The sequence below is a fragment of the Rhipicephalus microplus genome, chromosome X (genome assembly GCF_043290135.1).
Source record: "Rhipicephalus microplus isolate Deutch F79 chromosome X, USDA_Rmic, whole genome shotgun sequence".
Lineage (NCBI taxonomy): Eukaryota > Metazoa > Arthropoda > Arachnida > Ixodida > Ixodidae > Rhipicephalus > Rhipicephalus microplus.
Genome location: NC_134710.1, coordinates 3,617,171 through 3,630,396, shown reverse-complemented (window position 1 = coordinate 3,630,396; position 13,226 = coordinate 3,617,171). Strand labels below are relative to the sequence as shown.

Here is a 13,226-nt window from a genome sequence, read left to right as displayed (position 1 = left end):
AAAATATTTAAAACAAAGAAAATTTTGAATATACATTTTGAAAAAAAAAAAACTTAGGAACAGTATAAAAAATATTAAATGTTGCACAAAAAGTTTCTATTCACACAGACAAAGAAAATCACAACCGAGGTGCTGCTTCGTTGCTCAAGCCATGCAGTGAAGCATTGCCTGGTTTTCCATGAGACACAAGTGAGATCGTTCCCATTTCTGGGTAAATTTTTGTTTGCTCGGCATAAAAGCCTCCAGGTGTTCCCATATAGATGGATGCCCCTAATGTTAATAATGCTTCTATAAATCAGATGTCTAATTAACTTCACTATTACGTCTGGCATCACCTCTTTCCATGAGCCAGCTCACTTCGCGTAGGTTGCTATATGCATCCATAGGTTGAATATGCATCCAAGCATATTTCTTAGCATTTTGCACATAGTATTACGAAAAGAACAATATCGCACACTGTTCTAAAACAGTTCGCGCTGCTCCGTATTCAGGGCCAAGATGTGCTTTTAGAACCTTCTCGTCGTTAGAAGAAACCCTGCAGCATGCGCCAGCACATCGCACCTCAGCGAATTGTGGACCTCACATGTAATCAGAGTAGCTGTAACATTGTGCACAAAGGTCATCAGCTATGCACTTGCAGTGGAGGAGACAACTTGGGCCATAAGCAAAACAAACCCATGAACGGCTGTATATTGCCGCGCGTATGTGCCAGTGGTGAGGACAACGAAGCAGCGCGAGTGTCCTCGGCCGAGGGCAAAAGACGAAGAAGTCGTTGCAGTCTGTTTCCAGCGATCGATAAATCGTATTTGTTTGAGGTGCTTTGTGTGCTCGTCAATCTCGCGTCGTCACACTGGTGGAGTTGCTGGGTACGTCTTCATGCTTGGGACCCCTTCGCGGACACGACATTCGAGCCCGGAATCACTATCACCTGTTGACACACAGGTCCATCGTTCCAGCCGCCGTCTGCGAGGCCTAGCTTCCGAGCTCAATCCCTTGCCAGAAACTGCTAGCAATCGCTTGCCTCCTTCAACCACCATGGCCACTGCAGCTACATCGCACATTACACTTCAGAATCCCATGATTCCTGACTGCTTTCATGGTGAGACCTATGAAGATGCACAAGACTGGCTGGACCAGTTCGAACGCTGCGCAAAGTACAACCAGTGGGCCACCCCAGAAGACAAGCTCGCGAATGTGTACTTCTACCTGAAAGACAACGCCCAGACGTGGTACATAAACAGGGAAAGAAGCATGGCTACGTGGGACGACTTCCGCAACCAGCTGATCGACACCTTTAGTAGTCTTGACAGAAAGGAGAATGCGCAACGTCTCTTGAAAGCTCGAATTCAAAAAAAACCAAATGAGAGCGTCGCTATGTTTGCCGAGGACATGACCCGTCTTTTCGGCAGGGCGGATCCCGACATGCCGGAAGACCGGAAGCTGCGGTATCTAATGCGAGGCGTGGAGGAGCAACTGTTTGCTGGGCTTGTGACAAATCCGCCAACAACAGTAGCTGAGTTCACGAACGAAGCCACAGCTATTGAACGGGCCCTACAGAAACGGTACCGCCAGCACAACCCGATCAACGTTCGAGCGAGTAGCCCTACTACGACTGCGGCGAGCCTCTGCGACGACAGGCCTCTGCGGGAAGTCATCCGGGAGATTTTGAGGAAGGAGCTTCGGCAGCTTGGTTTAATTCCAGCAACTGAACCGACGCCGGCATTGTCTTTTGTCGCTGATGTTGTCCAAGATGAGGTCCGCCATGCTCTCTCTTCATCCGGCTATAATGGTGTGCGACGACATTTTACTTATGCTGATGCAATCCGACGCCCCGTCGTCGCGCCTTCAGCACAGCAGACTCCAATGACTGGACCACCACCAACCCTGCAAACACAGCCGCTGTCACCGCCGACGACTTTCCCAACCGCACCAATCTCGCCGACAAGATGAATGCCATTTAGCCAAAATGTGAAGCCCACAACGTGGTTCAATAGTGAGTCCCCATTTACCTACCAGCGTCGGAAAACCGATTTGTGCCGTACCGCTGACCGTCGACCGGTATGCTTTCATTGTGGCGAAGCCGAGCACGTTTACAGAGTTTGCCGTTATCGCGACGCTCAGTACTCGATATTTCCTCGCTACCATGATTACGCTACGTACGACGATCAATGCACGAACAATGACGCTCCTATGAACACACCGCCGCAGAATCCAATGAGGCGCGGGTCACGTTCTCCATCTCCTGCGTGGGGCACTTCACCTAATCGTCGCAGTTTTGCCAACGTCACCAGGGGCAGGTCCCCTAGCCCGCGACGGGGAAATTAGACGCAGCGACCTCGGGGGGTGGGGTTGCCATTAATCGAACTTCCGAACAGCCCCCATTGCAGACATATAACAGCTCGAAGCCACCGATGCCGAAGACAACGACAGCAACGACTAATCCGATGAATGGAACAACTGCCGACGTAACCGACGTTATCAGCGCTGACCTCGTCGTTCACATTGACGGCCACCAAGTGACAGCTCTTGTGGACTCCGGCTCCCACTTTTTTATAATAAGCCTGCAGCTAGCCGACAGACTAAGGAAGGTCAAGATGCCATGGCAGGGACCCAACATAAGAACTGCAGGAGGTCGGTTGATGACACCGGTTGGAAAGTGCACGGCCCGACTCTTCATCGCTGGTTCCACCTTTGTCGCCACCCTCGTCATTCTTCACGAGTGCTGTAAACAGCTCATATTGGGAATGGATTTCTTGCGCGAATAAGGGGCTGTGATTGACATCCGTGACAGAAGCGTAGCGTTCACTGTAAGCTCGGAGACTGCTACAGATGAGGAACACCAGCCACCTCGCTTCCGTATTGCCGATGACGACGTCATACTGCCGCCAGGAAGTTGTTCCCTCGTATCCGTGCACTGTGACAAGTTACAAAACGGTACTGGCATTGCTGAACACATCAAGGAGCTCGCATTCACTAGCGGCATTTCTGTTGCCAGGGCTGTCATCACTGTTATTGACGGATGCGCTGAACTATTATTGACAAATTTCAGCAGAGAACGCCGACACATAGTTAAAGGCACGGCTATTGCCTATTTTGACGAACTCTCGCAAACAGAAGATTGTCATTTAGTGGAGGAAGCAGCAGCGTCTACAATCACTACACCGACATCTCACGACGTTGTTCCAATGTTATCTCCCATTGAGCGAGACCGCCTTCTCACGCTGATCAACAAGTTCCACGGCTGCTTCTCATCCACATCAAGAGTTAGTCAAACGGCACTGACGAAACACCGCATCATCACGGATTCCGACGCCAGACCCATCCGGCAAAATCCTTATCGAGTCGCCCCAAAGGAGCGTGAGGCAATCAAAAAACAGGTGAAAACGATGCTAGAAGATGGTGTTATTCGGCCATCTAACAGTGCTCGGGCATCACCTGTAGTACTCGTCAAAAAGAAGGACGGTAGCTTGCGTTTCTGCGTCGACTACCGTAAGCTTAATCAGATCACAATGAAGGACGTCTACCCTCTGCCGTGTATTGATGATTCATTGGATAGACTACGAAACGCACGCTACTTTTCGTCTATGGACTTAAAAAGCGGCTACTGGCAAATTGAAGTGGATGAGAGAGATCGTGAGAAGACCGCCTTTGTTACGCCCGATGGACTTTATGAATTTCAGGTTCTTCCTTTCGGTTTGTGTTCGGCGCCAGCAACATTCCAGCGTCTCATGAACACGGTTCTGTTGGGACTTAAGTGGCAAACCTGCTTGGTGTACCTCGGTGACGTGATTGTCTTTTCGGCGACTTTCGAGGAACACTTACGAAGACTCGAAGCAGTTTTTGAAGCAATACGCTTGGCCGGTCTTACTCTAAAACCAGAAAAGTGCCACTTCGGCTTCCACGAACTTCGATTCCTCGGTCACGTCGTGAGCAGCCAAGGGATCCGACCCGACCCGGATAAAATTGCCGCCGTGGCAAACTTCCCGACACCATCAGACAAAAAATCAGTGCGACGTTTTTTAGGTCTCTGTGCCTACTACCGGCGGTTTATTGCTAATTTTTCGCGCATCGCATGGCCATTGACACAGCTTACTCGGGAAGATACCCCCTTCAGATGGGGCGAAGACCAACAGCAGGCATTTCACGAGCTTCGTCAGCGAATGCAAACACCCCCCGTCCTGGCCCACTTCGATGAAGACGCACCGACAATACTTCATACAGACGCTAGTAATGTGGGTCTTGGAGCAGTGCTCGTACAGTCGAAGGACAACAACGAAAACGTGATCGCCTACGCCAGCAGGACGCTGTCCCGAGCTGAAGCTAATTACACTACGACAGAAAAAGAATGTCTTCCAATGGTATGGGCAGTCCTGAAGTGTCGTCCTTATTTGTACGGCCGCCCATTCACCGTTATCAGTGATCACCACTTTCTCAGTTAGTCAACTTGAAAGATCCGTTTGGCCGCCTTGCACGATGGAGTCTTCGGCTCCAAGAATTTGACTTCACTGTTGCCTACAAGTCGGGAAAACGACACACCGATGCCGACTGTCTTTCTCGGTCTCCTGTTGAGACGGCATCCCTGGACAACGACGATGACGACACGGGCTTTCTCGGAATTGTGGACACTGCCGCCTTTTCTCAACAGCAGCGTGGTGATGCTGAGCTGCTACCACTTATAGATTACCTACAAGGGCGAACGAATAGCGTTCCGAAGTTATTTGCGAGAGGGCTGCCGTCGTACTGCTTACAAAATGACGTTCTCTATAAGCGGAACTTTTCACCCACCGGCAGCAGCTACTTGCTCATCGTTCCTTCTTCACTTTGCCATGAGGTACTGCAAGCCTGTCACGACGAACCTACTGCTGGTCACTTGGATTACGCAAGAACATTGGCGAGGATAAGGCAGAACTATTACTGGCCAAGACTTGCCGAAGTAGTCAAAACTTACGTGCAGGCATGTCTAGATTGCCAGCGCCGCAAGCCACCATCCATCAAACCAGCTGGCCTGCTGCAGCCTGTCCGAGTGCCGGCGACACCGTTTGCACAAATTGGCATGGATTTTCTGGGCCCCTTCCCAAAGTCTGCCACTGGAAACAGGTGGATAATCGTCGCCACGGATTACCTGACCCGATACGCGGAGACAGGCGCTTTGCCACGGGCAACGACAGCTGAAGCGGCGCAATTTTTCATCGAAGCCATCGTCTTAAGACACGGTGCTCCCGCAATAGTCATCACCGACAGAGGTACTGCGTTCATGGCCGAGCTTTTGGACACCATTTTCCGACTAAGTGGTACAGCTCACAGGAAGACAACGGCGTATCATCCCCAGACCGACGGGCTCACCGAACGCCTCAACAAGACCCTGGCTGACATGATAAGCATGTACGTAGATGTAGAGCACAAGAGCTGGGACATCATTTTGCCCTACGTCACGTTCGCGTACAACACGGCTCGTCAGGAGACCACTCGGAAGACACCCTTTAGTCTGCTTTACAGACGCGAGGTTACGACAATGTTAGACACAATGCTCCCTCATGAAAATGATGGCAATGAGACGAACGCCGAAGAGTTTACCCAGCTAGCAAAAAAAGCCAGACAACTTGCCAGGTTGCGAATCACCAAACAGCAAGACGACGATGCCAAACATTACAACCTCCGGCACAGACCCGTCATATACAACGTGGACGACAAAGTATGGGTCTGAACACCTATTCGTCACCGTGGGCTCTCCGAAAAGCTGTTGCGAAGATACTTCGGACCCTACAAGGTTCTGTGACGCATCAGTGACGTCAACTACGAGGTTGTTCGGGACGGCATGCAGTGTACAAAGCGGCACAGACATTTACCAGAAATTGTCCACGTGCTTGAGATGAAGCCTTACTTTCAGTGACTAACTGTGCAGTTTTGGTTTCACCTTGCTTCTCAAACGTTTAACATCGGGACAATGTTTTTTTTGTTAAAGGGGGAATAATGCCGCGCGTATGTGCCAGTGGTGAGGACAACGAAGCAGCGCGAGTGTCCTTGGCTGAGGGCAAAAGACGAAGAATTCGTTGCAGTCTGTTTCCTGCGATCGATAAATCGTATTTGTTTGAGGCGCTTTGTGTGCTCGTCAATTTCGCGTCGTCACAATAAGTCTCAGGCTGACACAAAACATCGTCATCATAATACTTGAAGCTGAGCTGCAGTTGTCTTCAAACTCTAAGCTCGCCTTCACTCAATTCAGGTGGGGTTGAAAGACAGTTTCGAGTGGCGCAAGTGCTTTGCAGCGCTGGTGAGCACCCATGCACGCACGACAACTATGCCATAAGAGCAACTAGTGACACTATATGCGACCCTGTGTCTGATATAATGATACACACAAAACCAATGCTGCTGAAAACTGGCTGAGAAGGCCATCTCGACATTTTAGACATGCGGCGGACCAACGGAAATATTTTTTGTAGAATAAATTTTCCCCGACTCCTAGCGATAGCTGTTAATTAAATAGCTGGCCAAAATTTCTGGATATTACTACTGCTCAACACCATCAAATTGCGAAGTTGACACTTTCATTCAATATTTGTCTTGCGAAGATTCCTTTCATTACAGAACTTTGATGTTACGGCACAATAATATTGAGAGGCATGGACTTCTGTCAAGTTCGCCAGCCCAGTGCGCTTTTTCAACAATACACGTGCATTGGTTCGCGCAAAGGTCTGTCGAAAATCACTATGTTGCCGAAATGGGCAAATTTAAATTTATTCTGAAAGTTGAGGGGTTTGGAATAACTACTTAAGAGCGCTGGATGCATGAAAAACAAAGTTAACATGATAAAATCGACGATCCGAAGCATTGATCACCGGTGATCAATTTGAATAGGCACAGTAACGAAAGAGTTAATGGTTAAAATACTAATGGTTAAAACATAGTTGCAACGAATCCCCGATCGAGTCTCATACAGACCAATGCGTTCGCGGATCGCTTAAAGGGACCCACAACCAATATTTATGGCACCTGTTTGTTTTTAGTACAACGGTAAACTTACCGGTCTGTGCTTGTAATCACGGAATGGTAACGCAGAAAATGCCGTAGAACATTTATAATCAGAATTTTTCGATTCGCGGCGATTAAGCAGTCTCAAAGAGACATGCTGCAAACAGTGGATGTGATCGTGATAGCGATTATATGCCAGTATAATGCCAGCAGTGATGAAAACTGAAACCCTAAGTACAGACACGTAATGTTGTATTTTTCAAGCTTGCAGTTCCGCGACCACTGCTTTCTAGGATGCTAAATTATTTTACAGAAATTAGAACACTTTCTTGGGGCTTCTTAAGCAAGTACTTTTGGCCATGCACAGGTAGCTTTTCCGACTTAAGCCAAGTCGAGCTAAGCCGAGCCTTTCAAAACAAAACAACCCGTTTACACGTGATCGACAATTCATGCATGGTACTTCACGTGCTGCCGTAGTTGGACGGCTTTAATAGGTCATCGCTTGATAACTTGAGCGGGTTGAAGGAACAAATTTTGGCTCGCATGCCTGCGCGAAATTCAGACCCCTATCAAGTAGCACCAGTGCGACATGCTTCGACGGATGACAGCAGTTGCAACGAATCCAACGGACCGCCACTACCAGCAGCACACATGAGTGATACGATAGAGCAGTAGGTCGATGGTGTTTCGTGTGCCGCAGTGATCAATTCACAAGCTCACGTGCTTCTTACAACGCAACAGAAATCAAGCTACTCTGGAAACGCCACGCCGTGGGGCGTGTGCACAACTGCACTTGTTTCCCTGCAGAGGCCACAAAAGCAGCGTCTGTTTCCATGCTCAACTTCCTTTACCTTGTAAGGCACATAGAAACAAACAAAAATTAGCAATAACATACATATTCAGAATTTAAGCCCTTATTCTAGTACGCTTTAGGTAATCATAGCAAAGTTATTAAGACTTCACATTGTCACGGGGTCGTGACGACGAAGGGAGCAGAATGTAGGTCGAAAATTAAACTGTTTATTCAGGTCAAACTTGTGGCCAACAAATGAAAAGTAAGATTACAGCGAGGCACTAATACTGATAGCGGCAGGTCAACCGTCGTAGCCGCGATCCGACGCCGCGACCCAACCACAACACCAGGCGACGAACTAGCGACCTCGACATTCTCATCAACGGCTACAGCGTCATAGTTCTCATCGACACCGGAGCCGACTATTCCATCATCAGTGGGACTTTTTTAGCCGCGAAGTTGAAGAAAGTTAGGACCGCTTGGGAAGTGGTCACTTGGGAAGTGGTCGTCATGATGGATTTGCGAGTCGTGTTGGGTAAATGCCCGTACTCCGGTGGTAGACCTTGTTGCCTACGACTGACTCGCTGGTCATGGTTGGCGTCGGTGTCTTCGCTACAACGTGGACTTGGTTCCCGGCTGGAAGGGGGCGTGCGATACATGGATCAGGAAGCGCCTCCACCAGATTTTACAGGGACGTGACAACGACGAAGGGAGCAGACAGTAGGTAGAAGATTAAACTGTTTATTCGGGCGAAACTTGTGGCCAGCAAATGAAAAGCAAGATTACAGCAAGGCACTGGCACTGATAGCGGCAGGCAGAGCGTCGACCGTCGATCAACTGACAAGCGGCGAAACGTGTTGGCATTTATACACTTGCCATCAAAAGTTTTAGCATTATGGTCTAGCGTGTAACCATCGGGAAAAAACGAAGGCGAGGTGGCAACTACCAACAAAGGCACCGGTATGACTTATGGCCGGCAAAAAGCCTTATCACAGTAAACATCCCCAGTTTATCTGCTCAGGCACGCATTTGGTGTACCGTCACTTTAGGCCTACTGCACGCTTTGATTGATTGCTTGATATGTGGGGTTTAACGTCCCAAAACCACTATATGATTATGAGAGACGCCGTAGTGGAGGGCTCTGGAAATTTAGACCACCTGGGGTTCTTTAACGTGCACCCAAATCTGAGCACACGGGCCTACAACATTTCCGCCTCCATCGGAAATGCAGCCGCCACAGCCGGGATTCAAACCCGCGCCCTGCGGGTCAGCAGCCGAGTACCTTAGCCACTAGACCACCGCGGCGGGGCTGCACGCTTTTAGTAGGCGACTACCTGAACACAATGGGCTGCCGATCGCTGCCGCTTCATTTTGCGAGACCGTGTTCAAGCGCACACTATTTTACAGACACGCAAGCCACTCACTGCCGCGGAGTTCAGCATCGCGAATCGCAAGCACCGAGAAACGTTGCTGTATTATGCCAACACACGCACCATACAGCTAGCATAGCTCTGTTGCTACCATGCTGCGTGCTTTTATTTAGCGACATCTCAAATGCGCCTCCGTCCGCTGCCAGGACTTTTGGAGCATCGCGGAGAGCACATTGATCATGTGCTCTCCGCGAGCACCGCGGAGAGCAGGCGGAAAGCTCTTCGTCGCCACGTTAACCCAGCGGGCTACTCACCAAATCTGTGCGTGGCCTAAAGCAGAAAGGGTGTAGAGGGCAAGCCAGAAGAGGAGAGGGCAAGCACATTGGCAGTCACGGTGTGCGCAGAGTGAGCGAAGCGCTGCACGCAACTAGCCACACAGTAAAAGGCTTGGCTCGTTTAAAAAATAAAACCATGTTTTAAAAAAGAAAACTGCGCCAGTTTTCGCTTAGAAACAGACCGTGGAACAACTGTATCATGGACAGCCGATTGCGTTCGTTCTGTTACTTTACCACGCTGCATAGCCCAGATCTCACAGCAGTTTCGAAACGTTCATCCGTGTCGCCACCCCGTGCTATCCCCCCCCCCCTCAATCAGACAAGCTTAAGGGTGAACAGCTCCTGGCACCTAGGAAAGGTAGATTCTCGTTTGATATAGGCTGTGAAAAATCCATAGCAAGTATCCTTTGGGATGCAGCGTCCTTTCAGCCCTCCCTTGAACACCTTTCATCAGCTCATCAAAAGACGTGACCCCAGATGTTTGTTTGGCCACAAATCGCAAGGTCAAAAGGACTTTTTTTCCTTCATTAGTGTTCCTTTACAGGTAAAACATACAATTCAGATATGTTCACTTCATCAATAGGCTTGTGCAAATAGTGAATTTTAGGCTCGAAGCAAATTCAAAGCGAATAGTGGTTTTGGTTGAATAATTTTGAATCGAATTCAAATATTATATATGGCATATGAAGAAAAATGGGCATATTTATTATAACCTAACTAAACTGCAGAATATTTTTTGAAAATTGGAATAGGGCCGCTATGCAAATGCCATTTAGTTTTTCGTTCAAAGGAAGTCGAAACAACTTTGAGTAGCAGCAGGATTCGACTTTCGGCCGGATGCGAGTCATTACCCTTAAATTATGTAACATTTTATAATTTATTATATTTAGAATATACAAGTCATCATAACAAGCTTTTAGGCTTAAGAAAATGAATTGATTTGAGGGTAACATTTTCATTTAAAGGGGCCGCGTGACACTTTTTCAAGTAGCAACCGAATAAATTCTCTAAAAAGCCAATTGCCTCATGAATTCACCGCCGCAAAAATTTTTAGAAACTTTCCAGTACGCACGGAGCTGCAAAGATTTGCACACTCTGCCAGTGCATTCCCTCTTCTCTCGTCCCGACGAAAGCACTGGAAGCTAAACAAGGAGGGATGGCACAGGGGAAAAAATACATCATGTGCACCTGTGACCTTGAGCATTTCTTTTTTTTTCTTCGGATGCGCTTTCAGTCCTATCACGTATGCACACGTGGACAAGTTGGGGCCGCCTGCAGCAGCCCCAGTAACGACCAAGCACACCATGCTCCAATGAGCTGATACTCTCTCTGCCTGTGATGCTAGGCTTTACATTAACGCACTTCAATAGGTCTTCATACAGCAAAGAGAAATAAAGCTCTTTAACATCTACACTAAAAGGTCTAAATACACAGAGATTTTTCTCCGAGAAAAACTGAACTAGTGTTTGAGAATTACGCATACAAAAGCGGTTTGAAAAACTCAGAAGGTTAAGCAGTTCTGCAAATAACTAGATCCAGCGACTTGCCAGGTGCCTTTTCCTGAAACAATTGCCCCAAGGGAAATCTCGTAGCTTATATGTTTTCCCTGGAAAAAAAAACTATTCGCAAGTAAGTGATTTTGCCTTCTTGACAATACAAGCTATATTCTTAAGGTTATGTCTTAATAAAAGGTAGACAGCACATCGCCTAACTACTGATCATTTGAGTTTTACGTCCTAAAATTCTTTTTTTACGGCTGTTGATGCTTTTTCTGAGAACTTACTGTATGGTTTAATTACAAAATACTCTTCCTTATCTGAAATTACTCACCCGAGTTTCTTTTCTACATAATAATTAACCAAATATAATCAGGACATTTGAGATGCATATTCGATTCTTTGATATACTATCAGTGCGAGTGCTCTTCCTCAGGAATGACTAGTCCAGTGATAGTATGCTGCAACTTAACGAGTCTATTGGTTTGAGGTTTGGCTTAAAACAGTATTTTGAGCCCAAGGCTAGCGTTTTGCAGCGACTACCTTTCAAGACTTCCTTACGATATAAAGGGAGGGACCTTTTTCTTGTTTTTCACATTGAGCCAGCATAGCAGTGCTTACGCATTTAATATTAACATATCTAGCACATCCCTGGGCATTTATGTTGACAAAAAAAAAAGAAATCACAGCATATCCATGAGGTGAATGATGATGAGTGGGGCGAAGCAGACGGACAGACCAATGCACGGACAGACATAGGCACGGACAAACAGACGCACTAAAGTATGGACGAATTGACGGACGCATCGCCCCAGTCATCCTCATTCACTCCATGGCTATTCTGTGACACCGCTTTTATTGACATGCAACTAGCTACTACGACGACACGGGACATATGACCCACAGCTCAATGAGCTTCGCTCCTAAAAAAAAGTCTTACCATGAATTGAACCTGCCCAAGTTGCAGTCAATACACTCACCCTTGGCCAAAGGTGTCTTCTTTGTCGGTGCTGCAAGCAAAGAAGTGGACTCAGCTTCCCAAATTCCACAATTGGCACATGCTTCCCTTAATTATCTGCTAACTTCCCATGATATTTACCAATAATACTGACAGATCTAACACTTATGTCAATGATGCAGAGCTTGTTCGAGTCAGCACGAAACCAGCCAGTAACAGCATCAGCTGTCACAGCCTATCAAGGTAGATGAAAGGCACAGAAAGATACTTTTAAGGCTATTAAAACTTACCATGGTCAAAAATTTATTTTACACCAAGAAACGGTTCCTTCATTTTAAACACAGGACATAAGGGGCTGTCTCACCATCACAAAAGATCAAAGGCTTATCCCCCACCAAGAGAGCATGTCATACATGAGGCACACTTAACAAATCAGTTTCTTAACAAATCAGTTGTAAGCGGCTAGTTTGAGTTTACATGTTCCCCTTATGCTGCCAAATGGCTTATAAATTTACTCTGAAATGCAGATTGGAACACAGAGATGTTTTCTAACCACACTGCACAAAAAATTACACTACAAAAAAATTTCTTTTATCTCAGTAAATCACACCTCCGTAAAAGGTTAAAACCTCAAAAGAGGGTACAATAATTTAAAAATCGTCAATACAACATGGCCAATAATTCAAAGTTGCCACCATGGTACATGAAAAAAATGCACTGAAAGCAACACTTAGCGCCACCATGCACAGGGGAAGCACAAAGCACAGGCACTGGTCCTTGCAGTAACATGGCGTACTCCACCAACTATTTCGTGCCCTTTCCAAATGCATTTACCCTAAAATGCTACCTAATGCTACTATGCTACCACAGTGCTCCATAAAGAAAGCAACAGAATACCAATCAAGAAAGGTGTGGGGCAGGGGGATACAATCTCCCCAATGCTATTTATCACGTGCTTACAGGAGGTTTTCAGAGGCCTAGAATGGGAACAGTTGGGGATAAGAGTTAATGGAAAATACTTAAGTAACCTGCGCTTCGCCGATAACATTGCATTGCTGAGTAACTCAGGGGACGAATTGCAACTCATGATTACGGAGTTAGACAAGAAGAGCAGAAAGGTGGGTCTTAAAATTAATCTGCGGAAAACGAAAGTAATGTACAACAACCTCGGAAGAGAGCAGCGCTTCGAGATAGGTAATAATGCACTTGAAGTTGTAAAAGACTATGTCTACTTAGGGCAGGTAATAACCGCGGAGCCGAACCACAAGATTGAAGTTGCTAGAAGAATAAGAATGGGGTGGA

At 47.1% G+C, this 13,226-nt stretch overlaps 1 protein-coding gene across 6 annotated transcripts in view; it reads right to left on the bottom strand.

Moving 5' to 3' along the window:
- LOC119175623 (mitogen-activated protein kinase kinase kinase 12) overlaps window positions 1–13,226 on the bottom strand; it is a 183,644-nt gene that overhangs the window by 124,963 nt on the left and 45,455 nt on the right. For 4 of the 6 annotated variants that reach the window (XM_075881697.1, XM_037426527.2, XM_037426525.2 and 1 more), the window contains exon 3: window positions 11,947–11,976. The exons of the other annotated variants lie outside the window; for them this stretch is intronic. In XM_075881697.1, coding sequence (XP_075737812.1) covers window positions 11,947–11,976 — 30 coding nt within the window. The remainder of the gene's footprint in view (window positions 1–11,946; window positions 11,977–13,226) is intronic. 6 annotated transcript variants of the gene reach the window in all.